We start from the raw sequence: 21,888 nt of genomic DNA, 5'->3' as shown, positions 1-21,888 counted from the left end.
TCCCTTTGCTTCTCAGAGGAAAATTGCTTCTATTTCTATGACATGGTTTCAAGCTCTTTAAAAAAAAAAAAAAAAAAGGGTCTTGCTCTATCACCCAAGCTGGAGTGCAGTAGTGCTATCATGGCTCACTGCAGCCTTGACCTCCCGGGCTCAAGTGATCCTCCCACCTCAGCCTCCCAAGTTGCTGGGACTACAGGTGTATGCCACCACATCCAGCTTATTTTTTATTTTTTTGTAGAGACAGGGTCTTGATATGTTGCCGAGGTTGGTCTCGAACTCCTGGGCTTAAGCAATCCTCCTGCCTCAGCCTCCCAAAGTGCAAGGATTACAGATGTAAGCCACTGTGCCGAGCCCTGATTTCAAGCTCTTTTTACGTGCGTTAGCCCATTTCATTTTTGTAGCAGCTCTATGTTGAAACTTTTGCCTACCCACCCTCTTTGTTTGATGAAGACCCTGGGGTCTAGAGAGGTCAAGTCACACACTCAGGTCCCACTGGAGTGGCAGAGCTGGGTCAGGAACTCCGATGTCCCGATTCCCTGCCCAGGACCTTCACCACACAGAAGCAGCCACAGAGGGCTGTGGCTTACCTTGGCCTCGAGGAGAGGTTACACCCTGGGTTCTCTGGGAAGGAGGGAGGCGGGGAAGCCTGGGGAGGGAGGGGATGCTGAGAGGAGGGTGGAGCCGTGTCCTTGATGTGGCGGCTGGGCCTCTGTCAGGGCTGTCGCCACAGTCCTAGGGTTTGGCTGGGATGGTAATCACCATTTCCGCCAGTGTGGCAATGCTGGGTGGATCTAGGTCCGCCAGCCTTGCCAGGGAACCCAAGCCAAGCTGGCTGGGAAAGGGAGGATGCTCTGCCCAGCGTGGCCTCTGGGTCTTTGCTGTTGGAATAGGGGTCATCTTCTGCCCTGTTTCACTTCCATCAGCCAGCCTACTTCCTAGGTAGCCAGTGACTACACCCTCAGCCCAGCTGGTACCTGACAGAGGAGGAAATGGGCCTCAGCCCCAAGTCCTCCTCCAGGGGGAGGATAAAACCTATAATTAATTAAGAACCTACTGTGTGCTGGGCTTCATCCTCTGTGGTTTGAATGAATTAGTTCATTTCATTTTCAAAATAGCTCAGTGAATTGGGTCTTCTTATCCTCATCCCACAGGTAAGAGCAGTAAAACACAAGCCCCACATCCTAGGTGGGTGGAGCCAGGGTTTTGCCGAAGCTCACAATCTTTCTAGGATACCACGGCTTTACAGGAGGCCATGGCTACCAGCAGCCAGCCAGCTCTGCCAGAGACCACTGCCACCCCTTGCACCATCCCACCGGGTAAAGCAGGGCCCATCTTCTCCATGCCAGGGAGCTGCAAAGGCCCCTGCACCATTTCTACCACTTGGCTCAATTCCCAGATGGGGCTGAGCCACTTGCTGAGCTGGTAGGGATATAAGAATGGATAAGAAAAAAAATAAAATTTCCTGCAGGAACTGGATTAAAAAAAAAAAAATAGGCCGAGTGTCGTGGCTCATGACTATAATCCCAGTGCTTTGGGAGGCCAAGGTAGGCCTATTTCTTTTATTTATTTATTTATTTATTTAAGAAATGGGGCCTCACTATGTTACCCTGGCTGGTCTCAAACTCCTGGGCTTAAGTGATCTGCCCGCCTCGGCCTCCCAAAGTGCTGGGATTACAGGTGTGAGCCGCCACACCTAGCCCAGCTCAGGTGGATCTCTTGAGTTCAAGACCAGCCTGGACAACTTGGTGAAACCCTGTCTCTAGTTTTTTTTAATTTAAAAATTAAGTGATAAAGGGAAGTACAAGTACTGTGCTGAGAAAGGAAGGGTTATTTTCATCTGGGGTGTAAGAAGAGATAACACAGAGGAGATGGTGTCTGAGTGGGGCTTGGCAAATTAAGAAAGTGGGTCTCTTTCCCATAGCAGGAAACAATGTCTTGCCTTTGAGGTGGAGGTGGGAGTTAGGGGATGTTTTCTCTAGCAAAGACCCCAGCTCCTCCAGAAGAGCAGGCAGCTTCTTCCCAGCAGAGTGCATTGACTGGAAATCTTTTCTGGAAAATGATAAGAAGGGGCCAGGAGCAGCTGCAGATGACTTAGCGAGCTGGGATTGACAGGCACTTCTTTAGGGCCTGCAGAGATACTATCACATAATGGGATTGGCCGTAGCCAGAAGAGTGGATAACAGGGAGCCTTTGGGAGAGGGACAAGGCCAGATGCCTCAATGACAGGAAACTAACCTGCTCTGCAAAGGCTCAGACTTAAACTTGGAGAAGAAAGGGTCTGTCCACAGTGCTGGGGCAGCTACAAGCAGTAGGACCAGAGAGAAGCTGGGCAGAGCTGGCAACATAATTTGCAGGGCCCAGTGCAAAAGGAAAATTATTTGAAAACTGTTCAGAATTTCGAGAGTGACAGCAGAGCACGAAACCAGCCTTGGGAACCCTTGTAAACATGGGTCACAGGCCTTCTGACCTAATGGTCTGATCAAAATGAAGAGAACCCATAAACACAGGTGGGTAATCCTGAGACACAGCCAGGACCACACTCAACCTTTCCTAGATGCACCACTGAGGCCTTTGTAACTCTCCCAACCACCCAGTCCACCCCAGCCACCCAGCATTCTCCAAGAGTACAGGTCTCGCCCTATTTGGAGGAGAGAGGGCATTTAAATTTCATCTCTCTGTGTTGGGGGAGCTCTAAATGGCTTGGAAAAGATGTCATGCTTGGAGACCATCTGGAGAAAAGGCCTCTGGAGTTGTTTCTTTAATTTACAGAACTGACAACTGAGGGTAGGGGCCTTTGGTAAGTACAAAAGGTGATGGCCCAGAAAAGAATCAAAGTATTAATAACGGGCTCGGCTGGCACCGGCCTCCGGTCCCCTGCCCTGGGGTTCATGTGGCTGGGAAGCCTGATGTCTCTGTTTCAACAGTGGGATCAAAACTGGCTTTCAGAGCAACATAAGCCAGGGGTAATTTTAGCACAGACGTAACTTTCTAGTTCCTTTTCCTACCCCTCATTTTTTAGTTGCCTTTAAAGAGGCCGCAGAGAACTGAAAAACAAATCCAAGTTTAAAGAGACAAGTGCAAAAATGCAAACTGGGCAAGGGGACAGAGCCGCCAGCTGGACAAAATGTGCCTGGAAAACAGCATCCTCTGCTTGGCAGGTGCCAGGGATTTATGGTTGAGTTTTGCAGACGTTTCATCACGTTATGAGCCAGCTCAGGAGACCCTCATAAAACTCTGCTTATATGAAAGAACAAACTAGCTGATAAAAGTCAGCTGTTGCCTATAAACGCACTGTGGGAATTGCAATTGAGTAGCAGATTTATTAGTCTGGGCTCTCTGTGCAAATTAAGAACTGCTCCACACGTTTCAATCAGAAGAGATGAGCCAGAGCAGAGAGGGTTGTTCCCCACTCACATGATGACCAACAGGACACGCTGACCCCCACCCCCATCACTTACTCTACTAGAGACCAGAGGGAAGACTCTCGCTGAAACTTAACTCACAGAGGAGCTAGTCTCACATTCCGCTATCTCGCCTCCCACAAAAACCCACAAAAACAATCAGTCACTCTCTCCATCCACTGCATTCCCCACACATCCTTCACAACAGCCCTTCTCACGAAGGGCTTGCAGATCTGCGTGGCCTACTAAATCATGGACTTCTTTGATTTACCTCTGTGTTACTAATGATGAGTTCTGTGCTGGGCACACAGGGAGGCCTCAGAATGAATGGATATGGATGCGACAGACTCTCAAGTCCCGTATACATAAGTTATGACTATCCCACCCCAAACAGCATAGAGGGGCCGGGGGAGCAATGCCGAGGTACCCGTTGGACTTCAGAACTGGCAACAAAAAGGGGGAAAGAGGTGCAGCGAGGGAATTATGAAGGCGTTTCTTCCCCAGAGAAGGGCAGTCTTTGTGGCTACTCTACCCAGCCATCAATCTCTGTGCTAACTGCTGCTTTTTCTCAGGATGAAGGCTGTTTCTTAAGGAATGACCCTGCAACAGAACGAAGGGTACTTATTAAGGATTCAGATATCTAGCCCCTCCCCGCACATACTAGATTGGAATCTCTGGGCTGGGGCCCTATAGTCTCGGAAAAATGACTTTCCTTTGGTCTATGTGGAAACCAAGAAGGAGCCTTCCAGGAAGGGTAGGGAGGAGGAGAGTGCCTGGAAGGGGTACCCCTGTCATTCCTTCAGAATCACTGGCTTTCTCCTATCAGGCCCTGAAATCAAGGGCAAAAGTGTAAGACTCTGGCAGACCGTGCTAGGATTTGCTCCAACCCTCTTGGCTATGGGATCAGAAGGGAGGGTAACTGGCAAGGTTGTGGCTGTCCTGGAAGATGCTTGGATACTTTGTGTGCCACAGCCAAGTCCGACGGAGGTAGCTCTGCACTGCAGGATCCATGTCCTGTGCAGGACTGGGTATCAGAAAACCTCACCCTTGTTACAGCTGAGTAGATGTTAGGCATGCTCTTGCCTTCTGTGGCAGAGAGGGAACAGTGGTGTGGGGGAAAGCACCTTTCACCAGAACCAGGCAAGCCCTGGAGCAAATTCTGGCAACATCACTGACAAGCTGTGGGCATTTAGAGAATTTACCAGGTCTCTGTCTCGGTCTCCTCATCTACCTAATGGAAGTAAGCATACTTGTTTCAATATTTGTTACGGTTTAGAAAGATATTCAAGAGCCTAGCACAGAGCTATACACTTAGTGGGTGACTAATAAAGCTTAAGTGAATTTCAATTCCTTAAATGCTCATAAATGCACCCAAAGCCGTCACTATCTCCTCTTAGTGAAACCTTACAACCCTGTAAGGACATATCATCACTTCCACTATACAGATGAGAAAACAGACTTAGGGGAAATTACTTGCCCAAGATCACATAGCTAGCAAAGGCTGAGCTGAGACTCGAACCCAGGTCTAGGTTCTCTCCTTCCCCTCATTCCCAAACCTACTCCCTGAAATGTGCACTCTTCCTCCCTTCTCATAGGGAAATGGAATTATAAACGATCCAGTGTTTGAGCAGGTTGGGAAGGTATCTGGATTCTCATTACAATTAAAGACTGGTGTAATACAGTCCCCATAAAGCCTGGGCTCTCCTTGGGCAGACAGGAGACCTTCTCTTTAGGGCCCAGGCAACCCAGCACCTTGAGACAACCCTTACTCTGAGAGAAGGATCTGAAGGTCAATTTCTAGATGTGGATGGGGAAGGACAGGATAGAGGGAAATCAAAATTCTTCATTTCATCCCAAGACGGTCTTACACTGACAGAGAAAGGGGTTCTGACCCAGCTGAAGGAAAACAGAACAGAACTCACAGGTGTCTTCATCCATAAGCCAGTGGCATACATAAAGGAGGAGCACCAGAAGTATTCCCATTGCGGTGACTCTCCTTGAATTCGTTTATCAATTTAATGATTCCAGTAAAAAATACTATTTTTTGTTGTTGTTGGAAGGTAGTGAAATTAGCTAAATGGAAAATTCCAGGGGGTGGAGGGGAGGCCTAATGAACAGGAGTGGGAGTACAGGGGGGTTGCTACTATAAAAACCAATAGGTATGAAGACTTTGGAAACAAATGTCCACCCTAAGGGGCTATTTTAAGTAAATTATGGTTTACCCACACAACAGAAATCTATGCAACTGTTTAAAACAATGTAAGGAAACCCTTCTATATATAGGATGAAGTCCAAGATACAGTAAGAAAGAACAAGGTGAAAAAGTGGGTATATGGTATGTTAGCCTTCATATAAAAATGGAGGTTTTTTTGATGTAGTGATTATCTATTGCTGTGGAACAAATGGCCCCCAAACTTAGTGATTTAAAACATTTATTATCCCAGTTTACATGGATCAGGAATCCAGGCACCGCTTAGCAGGCTGCCTTTGGCTCGGGTCTTCAAGAGGCTGTAGTCAAGCTGTCAGCAGGGGCTGTGGATCCATTAGAAGTTTCAACTGTGGGAGGGAGGATCTGTTTCCAAGTTCAGTCGCATGGTTGTTGGCAGGCATTGGTCTCTCACATGAGCCTCTCCACAGGGCTGCCTCAGCATCGCAGCTGCCTTTCCCCAGGGTGGGTGATCCCAGAGACAGAGAGCACCCAAGATGGAAACTGAAGTCTTTTTTACCTATTTCAGAAGTAACATCCTACTACTTTTGTAGTATTTTATTCATCAGATGTATATCTGTGGCCAGGTGTGGTGGCTCACACCTGTAATCCCAGCACTTTGGGAGGCACAGGCAGGCAGATTATGAGATCGAGAGATCGAGACCATCTTGGCCAACATGGTGAAACCCTGTCTCTACTAAAAATACAAAAATTAGCTTGGCGTGGCGGCACACAGCTACTCGGGAGGCTGAGTCGGGACAATCACTTGAACCTGGGAGGTGGAGGTTGCAGTGAGCCAAGATCACACCACTGCACTCCAGCCTGGTAACAGAGTGAGACTGTCTCAAAAAAAAAGAAAAAAAAAAAAAGTCCATCTGGAAGGGGAGGGGAGTACACAAGGGCATGAATACCAGAGGTGGGAGCACTAGGGGCTGTCTTTGAGGATACCTACCCACTACACTCACACAGGCATAGTATTTCTGGAAAGATACACTAGAAACATTCAATATTGGTTGCCTTCAGGAAAGGAAATTCCCACCTCAGCCTCCCAAATAGCTAGGACTACAGGCACACACCCCCACACCTGGCTCTTATTTTTTTGTAGAGACAGTGTTGCCCAACTAGTCTAAACTTCTGACCTCAAGCCATCCTCCCACCTTGGCCTCCCAAAGTGCTGGTACAGGCAAGAGCCATTGTGCCCAGCCTAATAGGTATGCTCTTGCATACCTATTTTACAATATTGATGTATCACTTAAAAAATAAACCAGGCTGGGTGTGGTGGCTCACGCCTGTAATCCCAGCACTTTGGGAGGCCAAGACAGGCAGATCAGTTGAGGTCAGGAGTTCGAGACTAGCTTGGCCAACATGGTGAGAGCTCGTCTCTATTAAAATTACGAAAATTAGCCGGGCATGGTGGTAAGCACCTGTAATCCCAGCTACTCAGGAGGCTGAGGCAGGAGAACCACTTGAACCCAGGAGGCAGAGGTTGCAGTGAGCTGAGATCGTGCCAGTGCACTCCAGCCTGGGTGAGAGTGAGACTCTGTTTCAAAAAAATAAAATTTATTTTAAATTTAAAAAGAACAATGAAAAATATGGCATTTTAACAGACAAAATACTAACAGGGAACAAAATAAAAACAGTAACAATTATACTTCAATACTATATAGTTATTACTGAGCACCATAAACATGCTTGTTTCTACTTAGCCATTACTTGCTTCCATGAGGGAGGTTTAAAAACCTCTTTATTACACATGCATACACATAAGCAAGCAATTCCCATTTGTAGAGCAAAATACAAACGCTTGAGCTGGGATTCACAATCCTCTTCACAATTTGGTTCCAGTCCACCCTTACTGACCCATTTCCTGCCATCCTTCCATCCATCTGTGAACTCGTTATTTGCGATACTGAACTATTACTTGCCAGTTCTGGAGGGTAAAGGCAACAAGCACAATGCCTGGCACACAGCAAACTTTCATCAAGTGCTGGCTTCCATTCTGCCTCAAACACGGCCTTTGTTTAGACTGTCTCCTGTGCATGGAATGCCCTGCATCCCACTCCTAGCCCCAAGTAAAATTCCCTCCAAGGCGTACCTCAAATGTCACTGTCATCAAGGAGTCCCACAGGCAATTAGTTATCACCTCTATTCTCCCACAGCACCTGTTTTTACCTTCACTATGACACTTTTTTTATTGTATTACAACTTAAATCTCTGCAATCCAAAGTCTGGTCCTTGGACCATTAGCTGGGACTTCGTTTGAAATGCAGAATCTGGGCCCCATCCCAGACCTACAGAATCAAAATCAAAATTTTAACAAGATATCAGTGATTTATTTGCACATTAATCTTTCCCTGGTGGAACTGTGAGCCTTTCTAGGGCTCTCTTTTATTTCTGTCCCCAGAGCCCAACATAAGACTTGATCCTCAAATGCTTTTTAAGTTTTATTTGCAATACTTAGATTTGCAATGATAGATTTTTTTAATTTCTGGAAAAATAAATACACATTATTAATAATAATTATCTGGCAGATAGATAATGGTACATTTCTATGTAACATTTAAAATTTTCATAATCAGAATGTATTACTTTTACAGATAGGAAAACAAAAAGATTTGGGAAAATGCATGTAAAATATAAGAAAAAAGGTAAGTTGTAGACATAATACATTCACAAAAGGAATATAACTATGTTGAGCTATATTTATAAAAAGATGAACAAATTATATTAGGTTTTTAAAAACAGACAACCTAACAGTATGTATCAATGATACCATGTTTGTTCTTTAAAAAAATTTGTGAATTAACTGGGAGCAGTGGCTGACGCCTGTGTTCCCAACATTTTGGGAGGCTCAGGTGGGAAGATCCCTTGAGCTCAGGAGTTTGAGCTGGGCAATACAGTGAGACCCTATCTATGTTAAAAGAAAAAATTTGTAAATAGACACTGAAAAGATACATATCAAAATATCTCTAATGAAGTTTGTTTTACAATTTTCTACATTTTACATTTTTTTCTAGTTTTCCTATGATCTTTATAAAAGCTTATCACTTACAAGAAAAAAAGTTATTTTCATTTTTGAAAAATATCTATACCCTTTACTAAGTCCCTTTGCATTCAATGACCAAGATTTCTACAACACCCTGGGAAGCTGAAAGGTCTGAAAGTAACACAGCCATTACATAGACGAAGGCAGCGGGCCTTGGAAATGTAACCCTGATGGACTGACTCTGGGCTGGCGTTCTCCCACCCCTGCCGGTACTACAGACTCAGAGGAATGTGGCAAGTCAGATGCCAGCTTTGGCCAAAAAACCTCCCGTCATGTTAGGAGTCTCACCATGCCCAGTTACTTCCTCTGAGACGGTAACAGCAATAGGGGAACACTTCGAAGACAAAGCATTCAGAATGATTCATGCTGCACCACCTCCCCCTGGTGGCAGGCTCTGGAAATTGGCTTGAGGATAACTATTGCAACTGGTCACTATTTTAAAAATATATTTTCTGTCAAAATCACCCTTATTTCTTTAAATCATCAAAATCACTTTTTCTTTTGTCAAGGATTCAGATATTGACAAAAGACACAAAACCAGGACCTGGTGTCAACCAGACAATGCTTTGGGTGATGCCAAGGGCAGTGTGGCTCTTTGCCTCCTGTCCTCACTTCCCCACCTCTTCAAGTCTACAATGGAGGCAAGGCACTATGTTCTTCAGCACCGTCTTTCCTGCTGTGTCTCTATCTCCATCCACTTCCCTGAGCCTCAGAAAAGGGCAAGGTGTGGCTCACATACTCTCAGCCATGGCCTGGCATGCTGCAGCTCCAACATCAGACATCTAGGCACTAATCCTCCCCAAGACCCAGTCCTCAGGTTCAAGGCACTGATATTTCAAATACGTCAGACTGAAATACTGACATTTCTTTAGAAACATCAGGGTTTAGAATGTCAGTCTTCAACTGTGGTGCCCATGGTCTCCAGATATGCACAGCTTCCTTACTCTTGCAGGAAGAAGGAAACATTCAATAGGATATCTGAAATAGGAAGAAAGAAAAAATGGCATTAAAACCTCTCCTGAGAACATAAAACACAGAAGCACAGCAAGGGTACCTTCCTAAAGCTTCCAAAGAGGTAAGCCACAGGGAGAGAAAGGAGGAGAGGAGACACGAAGGAAGAACACAAACCAGTACCTTGTACAAGATCTTGGTGTTCCTCTTTTGAAATTCGGTCCCAGGCCTTGGGCAAAGCTTGGATGTTTGCCAAGTCTCCCCACCGGATAGAAGAAAGAAGATACTTTCTCTTCAGGTACCTTTCTGGAAGTTAAGGACTGCTCAAAAGAAAATGAAATATGCTGAAGTTAAAAAAACACCCTGGTGAGAACCAGAGGGAGCTATAAAAATGAAAGTGCAGATATCCTTACATTTTACCAGGTGGGCCTGATTCACCTATGCTACAAATATTTCCTGAGCAACTGTTTACTAATATGGCTTTGTGCTACAGGGAAAGAGGAATGAAGCCATCTCTGAAATCTGGGATCTCAGCATGGTGAGGACAAAACCAGATCCTGAAAAGAAAGAACAAAAGTGACATGAGAGGTAAAGCTAGTGGAGGTTCAGAGGATAAAGACATCCAATTCAGAGGAAGCAGGGACACCCCAGCTGGTAGGAAACATAAATGAAGGCACAGACGCATAGAATGAATTCAGGGAAAGCAAATCTTCCAGTCTGCTCAGCATGGACGCCACATGGAAAGCAGTCAGAAAGGCTGAAAGGTGGGCTAAGCCAGAACAGAAAGAACACTGAGTACGAAGGCAGAGCTCTGAACTTTATCCCATTAGCAACAGGAGCTATTCCTATACTGTACAGTACAATTCTGATCCTAAGTAGTAGGATCAGAGCCAGACTTCCTGAAGAAATAGAGGTCATTAATTGGAGTCAGCTTAGAGGGAAAGAAACTAGACAGAGAAACCTGTCAACAGGCTACATGCAATTAAGAATCCAAGTGAGAGGTAAGAAGCCATGTAAGCAGCAGAGGGGACAGAGAAGGAAAATCAAAGAAGCACCAGAGAAACAGAGGGAAAGGACTTGACAAGTGACTGTGTAAACACTCTAGCACATAGCAAGTGCTTAGTAATGTCAGCCGCAGTTCTTGCTCCTTCTGCCCATGTTCCTGTTGCTGTTACTACTGCTGCTACCAACACATTTAAAAGGGAAAATAAGCTGGGCGCAGTTGCTCATGCCTGTAATCCCAGCACTTTGGGAGGCCAAGGTGGTAGGATCACCTGAGGTTAGGAGTTTGAGACCAGCCTGGCCAACATGGTGAAACCCCATCTCTACTAAAAATACAAAAATTAGCCGGATGTGGTGGCGGGTGCCTGTAATCTCAGCTACTTGGGAGGCTGAGGCAGGAGAATTGCTTGAACCTGGGAGGTGGAGGTTGCAGTGAGCCGAGATCATGCCACTACATTCCAGCCTAGGCAACAAGAGCAAAACTCCGTCTCAAAAAATAAATAAATAAAAGAGAAAATAGGGTGGGTTCTACAACTCAAGGAAAAGGGGGCTAAATTTGATGGCTAGATTGAGGAGTTCAATTTTAAACTTGAGTTTGCAGTTCCAAGAACAATCCAGTTGGAGGCATCTGCAGGAAACCAAAAGTCTAGAGACAAGAAAAGTTGGGGTTTGGGTTATTCACATGAAGGCAGAAACCTAGGCCAAAGGCTAAAATCAGGTATCAGGCAAGAATTGAGAGACCAGGCATGGTGGCTCACACCTGTACTCTTAGCACTTTGGGAAGCCAAGGTGGTAGGATCATTGAGGCCAGTTCAAGACCAGCCTGGTCAACACAGCAAGACCCCATCTCCTAGGCAAAAAAAAAATTTTTGAGAGAAAAATGTTAGAGCTTCAACTAACTGGTCTTTCTGCTTTTACCCTTGCCCCTACTACCCCAAATCTTACCCTAGAACGAAGCCAGAATGATACTGTTAAAAACATAGGTCTTATCCTGTTACTCCTTAATCAAAAGTTTCTAAAAGCTTTTCTGTCACTCGGATGTGTTATTTTGGTGGGGTGGGGCGGTTTGAGACAGGGTCTTGCTCTGTCACCTAGGCTGGTGATAACACCCAGGCTGGCGGTCATGGCTCCCTGCAGCCTTGACCTTCCAGGCTCAAGCAACCCTGCCACCTCAGCCTCCTGAGTAGCTGGGACTAAGCTGCACACCATCATGCCTGGCCCAAAATAATAATAATAATTATTATTATTATTATTTTTTGGAGACAAAGTTTCACTTTATCACCCAGGCTGGAGTGTAGTGGCACAATCTCAGCTCACTGTGGCCTCAACCTCCCCCAGTTCAAGCAATCCTCCAGACTTACCCTCCCGAGTAGCTGGGACTACAGACTACAGGCACATACCACGCTTGGCTAATTTTTGTATTTTTTGTAGAGACGGGGTTTCACCATGTTGCCCAGGCTGGTCTCAAACTCCTGGGCTCAAGCAATCCTCCCATCTTAGCCTCCCAAAGTGTGAGGATTACAGGCGTGAGCCACCACACCCGGACCCCAAATTCTTTCAAAGACCTTCAAGGCCCTAGAAAGTTGAGCCCCCCATCTTTCTACCCTCATCTGCTATTAGGCTCCTCCTCATACTCTAGTCTAGCCTCCTCACTATTTCCTGAATAGACCAGGAATGTTCTTACCTCAAGGCCTTTGCATTTGATGTTTCCTCTGCCTAGTAACTTTCTCTCCCCAAATAGCTCTTTCCCTTACCCTCTTCAGATCTTTGCTCGAATATCACTTTCTCATCAGGCCTGCTCTGACCACCCTATTTTAAATCACAACCCCACCCTCACTCCTCACTTTCCCAGGTTTATTTTTCTCCATAGCACTTATCACCATCTGGCATTCTACTTTCCTTTTTTAATGACTGTCTCTCTGCACCAAGAATAGTGCCTGACAGGTAGTAGCGACTCAGTAAATTATTAGAGGAAGGATTATACAAAGGAATGCAGGAAGAATCCAGGTTCAGGAACCAAAGAGAACTGACTCAAACTATATAGTTTTCCAATCTTGTGAAAACTGAAATTTGAAAGACTTAGAACAGCTCTGGCCGTGACCTGAAATGTGTGCAAAGGATATGACTTTCGATAATGTCTCTCAATATCCTGCAACCATTCCAACATGTCAGCCACAGAGGGGCTCACTGCTGAAGGCTGCAGGACAGCATCGATGCCAACTGCGTCTGCGTGCTGCTCATAGATCTGAAACACTCGCTCCACATGGCTGCTGACCACGTCTCGCACCTTGAGGAGGATAGCTCTGCAAGAAAGAGTCTGATTTTAGGCAATATCATGAGACAGGTATAAAGGAAGGTTTCTCAATTTTGGCACTACTGATATTATGGACATGATTCTCTGTTGTGAAGGGCTGCCCTGTACATTGTAGGACGTTTAGAAGCATGCCTGGCCCCTACCCACTAAACGACAGGAGTAAACCACACCTATACCCTTCATAAGCCATAACCAATAATGCCTCTAGATGATGCCAAATGTCCCCTCATAGAAAAACCATCTCCAGTCGAGACCACTGGTCTAAGGAGATTAGTGACGGTGCCTTGGATGTAGGGGTGGCTCAAGACTCAAGAAAGGGGCTGGGTGCAGCGGTTTGTTGCCTGTAATCCCAGCACTCTGGGAGGCTGAGGCAGGTGGATCACCTGAGGTCAGGAGTTTGAGACCAGCCAATGTCCCAAAACCCTGCCTCTACTAAAAATACAAAAATTAGCCAGGTGTGGTGGTGCACACCTGCAGACCCAGCTACTTGGGAGGCACGAGAATCATTTGAACCCAGAGGCAGAGGTTGCAGTGAGCCAAGATTGCATCACTGCACTCCAGCCTGGGCAACAGAGCGAGACTCCATCTCAAAAGTAAATATAATTTTTTTTTTTAATTAAAACTTTTTTTAAAAAAACAGCCAGGTACAATGGCATGCCTGTAATCCCAGCACTTTGGGAGGCCAAGGCCAGAGGACACCTTAAAGCCAGGAATTTGAGACCAGGCTGGGCAATATGGCAAGACCGTCTCTACAAAAAATTTTAAAAATTAACCAGGTATGGTGGCATGCTCCTGGAATCCCAGCTACTCAGGACACTGGCAGGAGGAGTTAGAGGCTACAGTAAGCTATGATCATACCACCGCACTTCAGCCTGGGCAACAGAGTGAAATTATCTCTAAAAATAAAATAAAAATAAATAAAAGACAAAATCTACTCGAGAGGCTGAGGCAGGAGAATCACTGGAATCCAGCAGGTGGAGGTTGCAGTGATCTTGCAGAGGTTGCGGTGAGCCAAGATTGTGCCACTACACTCCAGTCTGGGTGACAGAGTGAGACTCTGTCAGAGGTGACAGACAGATCTAGCAACCATATGATCCTCTACATAACTTACCCATCATTTCATTTCATTAAGTAAAGCACTCATATTGTTTTGTGAAACATTCCAGTGATATATGCATGTATGTGTGTCTATGAATGATATAAAATATATTTCTTCCTCTAAGTCAAGGTCCAAAGTCTGAAAGCCACTGAACTAGAAAAAACCAAGTGCCTCTTGGGTGGTAGGCTTTGACAGGCAGTGTTCTATTTTTCAAATTGAGATATAATTCACATACCATAAAATTCACCCTTTAAAAATATACAACTTACAGGCTGGACGCGGTGGCTCACGCCTGTAATCCCAGCACTTTGGGAGGCCGAGGCGGGCAGAACATGAGGTCAGGAGATCGAGACCATTCTGGCTAACACGGTGAAACCCTGTCTCTACTAAAAATACAAAAAATTAGCCGGGCATGGTGGCGGGCGCCTGTAGTCCCAGCTACTCGGGAGGCTGAGGCAAGAGAATGGTGTGAGCCCAGGAGGCGGAGTTCGCAGTGAGCCAAGATCGCACCACTGCATTCCAGCCAGGGTGATGGAGCAAGACTCCATCTCAAAAAAAAATATATACAACTTATAGTAAACCTGTTCTGTTAATACAATGGTATATAAATGTCATTATAGGCCAGGCGTGGTGGCTCACACCTGTAATCCCAGCACTTTGAGAGGCTCAGGAGGGTGGATTACTTGAGGTCAGGAGTTCAACACCAGCCTGGCCAACATGGTGAAACCCTGTCTCTAATAAAAACACAAAAATTAGCCAGGTGTGGTGGCAGGCACCTGTAATCCCAGCTACTCGAGAGGCTGAGGTAGGAGAATCACTGGAATCCAGCAGGTGGAGGTTGCAGTGATCTTGCAGAGGTTGCGGTGAGCCAAGATTATGCCACTACACTCCAGTCTGGGTGACAGAGTGAGACTCTGTCAGAGGTGACAGACAGATCTAGCAACCATATGATCCTCTACATAACTTACCCATCATTTCATGAGTTGCTTTACCTCTCTGATCTTATCTTTTTTCTTTTTTTTTTAGAGACAGAGTCTCACTCTGTTACCCAGTCTGGAGTGCAGTGACACAAACATGGCTCACCGTAGCCTCGACCTTCTGGGTTCAAGTGATCCTCCTGCCTCAGCCCCCTGTGTAGGCCCTGTGCAACCACAGGTGTACATCACCACACCCAGAAAATTTTTTGATTTCTTGTAGAGTCAGGGTCTCACTTTGTTGCCTAGGCTTTGAGACCAGGCTGGTCTCAAACTCCAGGGTTCAAATGATCCTCCTGCCTTTAGCTTCTCAAAGTGCTGGGATTACAGGTGTGAGGCACCATACCCAGCCTCATCTTTTTTTCGTTTTGCTTTCCTTTTTGTGGAGAATGGGATCTCACTATGTTGCCCAGGCTGGTCTCAAACTTCTGGGCTCAAGTGATCCTCCTGCCTCTGCCTCCCTAAGTGCTGGGATTACAGGCTGAGCTGCCATACTCAGCTGATCTCATCTCTTACCAGGCCTCTGCTCCTGTCATACTTTTCTCTTTTTTTGACACAGAGTCTTGCTCTGTCACCCAGGCTGGAGTGCAGTGGGACAGTCTTGGCTCACTGCAACGTCTGCCTCCGGGATCCAAGAGATTCTCCTGCCTCAGCCTCCCCAGTAGCTGGGACTACAGGAGTGCACCATGACACTCAGTTAACTTTTTTTATTTTTAGTAGAGACGGGGTTTCACCATGTTGGCCAGGCTGGTCTCAAACTCCTGACCTCAAGTGATCTGCTTCCCAAAGTGCTGGGATTACAGCCATGAGCCACTGTGCCAAGCCAGTCATACTATTCTCTATGCACACTACTCACACCCACATCTTGACTCTGTTTACACCTTTTCAACCATTAGGTTTTTAATATCACTTCCTCCCCAGAAGCTTCCCTCCTCCACACAAGCCATACTTATCAATATCTTAGGACATCCCACAATTTAATTCACTGATTGTTTATTTCTTCTACTCAACGAAGAACAGGAACTAAGTCTGGTTCATTGTTGTATTCCTGGCACCTTGTGCTTGGCATCCCACAAGGTGCCTAATGAATGTATTTTGTACAAATAAATAAAAGGAAAGTCCTCATCTGTGACAGTTTCCTATTAGTCTATGGCACAGACTCTATATACTGGACCTTCCTTTTGTTCTGGTTCAAGGAAAGGCCACACATGCCCTGTCTCTCCTCTGTCCTCAATAACCTGTAACTCTCAGCCTGGGCAACATAGTGAGACCTTATCTCTACAAAAAAATTTTAAAATTAGCTGGGCATGGAAGTGCACGCTTGTTGTCCCAGGTACTTGGGGGGTTGAGGTGGGAGGATCACTTGAACCAGGGAAGTCAAGGTTGCAATGAGCTGTGATTGTGCCACTGCATTGCAGCCCGGGTGACAGAGCAAGACCCTGTCTCAAAACAAAAAAAAAATCTGTAACACAGATACTGGGTCTGACAACAAGCATATCAGAACTTGGAGACATGCTACTACTGGGCACAAAGACACCAACCTACAGCAGAACAAAGTGGTGATTAAGAGCTCTAGCTTTTTGTCAGGCACACTTGAGTTAGAATCCCAGCTCTACCCTTTTCTGGCTGTGTCACCACGGGCAATCTGCTGGAGCCCCAGTTTCCTACCTGCATGGAATTAAGTGCAGTTAAGTCACAGATATGTTGAAGAGCCTTTATAACGTAATATATATAAAGCCTTTAGCTCTAGCACCTACTAAGTTTACATAGCTCCTCATTGCCTTTTACCAAAGAAAACTATAGGGCAGAGCTAATAGGCTTTCTCGGCTCCTTTTCTGTTCTTCTTTTGTGACTTCCTCTAAGCCCACCACTGCCATGCCTAGTCTCTGACAAGGAATATGCCAGAAAATGGCTTTCTGACAGAGGTCTCACTGCCCCAGATGATAAGTAAGGAAGGTTGAGATATCTCCAAATGCCACGCTTTTAAGGAGAAAAACACTTTCTGGACTGATACTAGCTACATATGAAACATCTCGTTTTAAAATCCTTCCACCAGGAAAGAGCACTACGGAGCTGCTTACAGCCTTTCCCCTAGCTTGTCCAGGACGATGTCACCAGCCGCCAGCTGCTTGCGCCTCAGCCGCTCTTTTAAGTCTGGGAAGGCCCGAAGCGCCGGCACATCCTCGAACCGCAGGTTCTGTGCGGCCTGCAGCTGCTCTGCCAGGTTGCTGAGGGAGGACAGGAGAGGCTGGCAGTCCTGCAGGGCGCTCTGCCACAGGCCCTGCTGCTCCTCCACCACGAGGAAGCACTTCTTCAGGGCCTCCTGCACAGCAAGCAGAGGCCGGTCTTGAGTCATCTTCTGCTGAAAAAGATAAAAACAGAAAATAACCACGATGGGGTGGCAAGTCAGTCCGGGAGGCACTGGGTCGAGGGTGGGCGTCATCTCCGTCCTCGTGTTCAGACAGGAGCTGTCTCACCTCCAGAAGTGGTTTTTTTTGTTTTTGTTTTTTTCGACACGGAATCTCACTCTGTCGCCCAGGCCGGAGTGCAGTGGCGCTATCTCGGCTCACTGCAACCTCTGCATCCCGGGTTCAAGCAATTCTCCTGCCTCAGCCTCCCGAGTAGTGGGGAATACAGGTGCCCGCCGCCACGCCCGGCTAATTTTTGTATTTTTAGTAGAGACAGGGTTTCGCCATGTTGGCCAGGCTGGTCTTGAACTCCTGACCTCAGGTTTTCCGCCCGTCTCGGTCTCGCAAAGTGCTGGGATTACAGGCGTGAGCCACCGGCCCCGGCCCTGCCTCAGCTTTCTGAAGGAGACCCTGGCTTCCCCTTGGGAAGGGTAACCTGGATAGGGCAGTCTCCTGCTTCAGAGGATTCCTGGCGGCCAATCGCCGTCTCTTCTCTGACCTACAGTCCTCTCTCCCCTGCCCGAGGCTGCCGGTCGCGTTCCTGAAACCAGCAGAAAAACTTAAAAGTCAAGACACCCAAAGCTTGAGCACCACGTGCCCACAGTCTCTCTGCGCATGCTCACAGGCGACCGCCCCCAAAGCTTCTCCGCAGGCCTACAAGGCTATTGAGTGGCGAAAAATATATCGTCGTACCGAAATTACTTCTGGGTACTGTAGTCCAACATGTGGATTGGCCACTCGGTTTGAAGCTTCCTTGGGACTGGATGTTGGGACCGTCCAAACACGGCGACTTCTCATTTGTCAGCCTGCGACAGTTTAAATTGGGCGGCAGTGGTGGCATGTCCTGTTAACTGTGGAGTCTTTTCCTCTCAGCCTGCGCCTCCGGCTGTGCCTTAATGACACTTTTGACATTGTGTATCACAACCAACTGGCAAAAACTAGTGAATCACGGGCTTCTGATGTGGCAGCTCTGGCTGAGATGTGGCAGCTCTGGCTGAGACGTCCTAGGTGCCCAGGGAGGTCGGGCACATTAGGGAGTCGGGTGAAGGAAACCCTGAAACCGAGAGGCTGGAAGCCCAATTTGCCCAGCATAAAAACACCTGCTGCGGGAAAGCCTACATGAGGTATGGGTTGTCATCCCCTCTCATCTTGGCCATCTGACTGATGGAGATCCTTAGGCACCCAGCAGACTCGGGTGTCACCCCCACCACCCACTGCCCAGGGCTGACCTTGGGCGGAAGAGCGACATTCAAATATTTTTTGCATATGGAGTAACAAACCAGGGTGGAAGAGAGAGAGAAAGGACTTTCTAGGAAGGGCCAGGCTTGCCAGGGTTTCTATGCCTGGACTGCTCTGTCCCCAAGTTCGCTGGTGCCCATCAGGAGCCTGCTTGGCACCTTTGCTTATTTCTTCGATTGTTCCTGAACTCAGAGGGGGAGAGGCAAGATTATCACTCCTATAGCCTATAACATGCACGCTTAAACACAAACAACCCCTCTGACATGGCTTCAGACCGCATCCACAGGTGAAAAGCACCAAATCCAAACAATCAGGCCACAAATCCGTCAAGAGCTCGCCGGTCTGGCCGTCCAGTCGTCGCCCGCCTTGAGACTCAGCCTGAGCTACGCTTCGAAACTAGCCTCTAGCCTTGCTGGGTCTCAGCACAACCCTTGAGCAATCCAACCCTGTGGCCGTGGGCAGATGCCAAGATGCACAGTTAGCACCTCCGACAGGACTGCGGCTCAACGGGGTTCGCCGTCTACACGCCCATTCCCAGGCCCACAGCCAGAACACCCAGAGCTGTCTCCTGCTCTGGGCTCCCTGGAGTGTGGTGGCCGTGGCTCACGCTGCAGTCACCGCGTGGCCAGCTGCCAAGCGCCACTACTCGCACCTGAAGTCGCGGCCCAGCGCTGCGCACCCAGTCGAGGCGCCAAGACGCGAACTGGGCGGGAGTGGCCAGTCCGCGGGCGAGCGAGGAACGAGAGGGTTCTCCCTACTTGCTGCCCAAACTGGCCACGGGCTGGCGCGCCCACCCCAAAGCCTGCACCCCTGCCCCGCTCCCCTGTCATTCCGCCCCGGCCCCTTACAAACCCTGTCGAGGCTGCTCTGTCTCCGCCGACCCTCCACTTGCCCCAAGTTCGGCCTGGGGAGCTTGGGACCCTGAGGAGCGCCGACGTAGGCAGCCAGCCAGTCAATCAGTCAGAGGGTCACGGCGGCCCCTCGGCTACTCAGTGGCAGCCAGGCCTGGAAGAAGCAGCCGCCAGCCCCGGAGCAGAATCCTACAGCCGACCTGACCTAGTCGGCCCCTAGCCCGCCAGAGCTTGGGGTAATGAGGACTCGCCGCAAGGCCTGCCGGGAGTAGTAGTTTGTATAGTTTGCAGCGGGCCACGGAGGAGCCGGGTGGGTTGGTGGGGAGGGCGGGGAAACAAGCCTGGACCACAACTCCCAGGAGAACCCGCGACGGCGGCGGCCGCGCTGACGCACTCCGGCTATAGGGAGCGCATTGGGCGGGAGGTAGGAACTTGCTTGTGATTGGATGCTGTGGGACGGCGGTTTCTCATTCGTCAGCCTGTGGCTGTGGAGTTTGAATTGGGTGGCGGTTGAAGGTAGAGCCGCTCTCTCTCACTGGCATAGCGAGGTTTTACTCAGCCCTTGTCGCGAGACCGGAGGTACGTGCCTGGCGACTTATTCGGGTGGTCCCCGTCCGCCCTCCTCGTCCCTACCCGGTTCCTTGCCTCCCTGCCCCATCTCCGCCGCTCCCCGCAGCCTCCGCCGAGCGCCATGGCTCCTAGGAAGGGCAGTAGTCGGGTGGCCAAGATCAACTCCTTACGGAGGCGGAAGCTCGCCTCCTTTTTGAAAGACTTCGACCGTGAAGGTAAGGGGCCAGGCCGTCGCGGCCTCCTGGGGCGGTCGCGGGATGCTGGCGGGTGGGGACACGAGCTGCACAGATTCACCCGCCCCGTGACCCCTGTCCTGTCGTCTCTGCCCTCCCGCAGTGGAAATACGAATCAAGCAAATTGAGTCAGACAGGCAGAACCTCCTCAAGGAGGTGGATAACCTCTACAACATCGAGATCCTGCGGCTCCCCAAGGCGCTGCGCGAGATGAACTGGCTTGACTACTTCGGTAAGAGCTGGAGAGCTTCCCTGGGCGGAGGCCGGGAGCCCCTTGGGGTTAGGTGACACCCTTCAGAAAGGACTCGCTCAGATGTCACCTTTTAATGAGATCTGATATGACCACTTATGGAAAATTGCAGACCCTTTCACTCTCTGTCTCGCTTCCCTAAGTCATGTGTCTCCATCCTTTTCTTTAAAGGCCTAGCTAGCAAATATTTTCGTCTACTTGAGCCAGTGGGAGGGGTCTCTGTCGGACAACTTAGCTCTGCTGTTACAGGTCCAAAACAGCTGTAGTGAATGAGCATGGATGGGCTGTATTCCAATAAAATTTTAGTTATGGATACACTGAAATGTGAATTTCACATAATTTTCACACATCAGGAATTTTATTTTATTTTTTGGAACAGAGTCTCACTCTGTCACCCAGGCTGGAGTGCAGTGCAGTGGTGCCATCTTGGCTCACTGCAACCTCCACCTTCTGGATTCAAGTGATTCTCCTGCCTCAGCCTCCGGAGTAGCTGGGATTACGGTCTCCTGCCACTATGCCCTGCTGATTTTTGTATTTTCAGTAGAGACGGGGCTTCACCATGTTGGCCAGGCTGGTCTCGAACTACTGACCTCAAGTGATCTGCATGCCTCAGCCTCCCAGAGTGCTGGGATTACAGGAGTCAGCCACTGTGCCCAGCCAGAAAATAGTATTTTTAAAAAATATGTATATTTTACCCAACCCATTTAAAAATGAATGAATAAATGACATGGTTAGTTAACCAGAGCTCAGATGAAAGAATAACCCGAAGCAGTTCCTTCTGCAGCTTATGGAAATTGCTAACTTAAAAATGGGCACATCAGGCTGGGCGCAGGGGCTCATGCCTGTAATCCCAGCACTTTGGGAGGCTGAGGCGGGCAGATCACCTGAGGTCAGGAGTTTGAGACCAGCCTGATCAACATGGAGAAACCCTGTCTCGACCGGGCGCGGTGGCTCAAGCCTGTAATCCCAGCACTTTGGGAGGCCGAGACGGGCAGATCATGAGGTCAGGAGATCGAGACCATCCTGGCTAACATGGTGAAACCCTGTCTCTACTAAAAAAAAATACAAAAACCTAGCCGGGTGAGGTGGCGGGCGCCTGTAGTCCCAGCTACTCAGGAGGCTGAGGCAGGAGAATGGCGTAAACCCGGGATGCAGAGCTTGCAGTCAGCCGAGATCTAGCCACTGCACTCCAGCCTGGGCGACAGAGCAAAACTCCGTCTCACAAAAAAAAAAAAAGAAAAAGAAACCCCGTCTCTACTAAAAATACAAAAAAGTTAGCCGGGTGTGGTGGCGCATGCTTCTAATCCCAGCTATTCAGGAGGCTGAGGCAGGAGAATCGCTTGA

At 48.1% G+C, this 21,888-nt stretch overlaps 2 protein-coding genes across 9 annotated transcripts in view; one reads left to right on the top strand and one right to left on the bottom strand.

Annotated features, from left to right (window-relative positions):
* Positions 1-8,038: 8,038 nt before the first annotated feature.
* On the bottom strand, positions 8,039-19,806 carry AIRIM (AFG2 interacting ribosome maturation factor). Of its 8 annotated transcripts, none has more exons than XM_017892134.1 (6): positions 19,493-19,806; positions 18,095-18,207; positions 17,075-17,355; positions 12,730-12,909; positions 9,788-9,906; positions 8,039-9,631 (listed from the first exon to the last, which is right to left on the bottom strand). In XM_017892134.1, exons 2-6 carry the CDS (start codon positions 18,197-18,199, stop codon positions 9,594-9,596), a joined length of 723 nt encoding a protein of 240 aa, XP_017747623.1. In that variant the 5' UTR covers positions 18,200-18,207; positions 19,493-19,806; the 3' UTR covers positions 8,039-9,593. The 8 variants fall into 8 exon arrangements, with proteins under 8 accessions (XP_017747623.1, XP_017747622.1, XP_017747626.1 ...); XM_017892133.1 differs by having other exon boundaries at positions 9,788-9,907; positions 17,075-17,352; XM_017892137.1 differs by lacking the exon at positions 18,095-18,207 and having other exon boundaries at positions 9,788-9,907.
* A 108-nt stretch (positions 19,807-19,914) lies between these two features.
* Positions 19,915-21,888, top strand: part of CDCA8 (cell division cycle associated 8) — an 18,314-nt gene continuing 16,340 nt past the window's right edge. The window contains exons 1-3 of the mRNA XM_017892132.1: positions 19,915-20,070; positions 20,168-20,276; positions 20,398-20,526. Of these exons, the coding sequence (XP_017747621.1) occupies positions 20,183-20,276; positions 20,398-20,526 (223 nt within the window). The 5' untranslated portion in view covers positions 19,915-20,070; positions 20,168-20,182. The remainder of the gene's footprint in view (positions 20,071-20,167; positions 20,277-20,397; positions 20,527-21,888) is intronic.

Source organism: Rhinopithecus bieti, unplaced genomic scaffold (assembly GCF_001698545.2).
Source record: "Rhinopithecus bieti isolate Rb0 unplaced genomic scaffold, ASM169854v2 scaffold_22548, whole genome shotgun sequence".
Lineage (NCBI taxonomy): Eukaryota > Metazoa > Chordata > Mammalia > Primates > Cercopithecidae > Rhinopithecus > Rhinopithecus bieti.
Note: the sequence above shows the minus strand (reverse complement) of the source record. Positions and strands in the feature narration are given on the sequence as shown.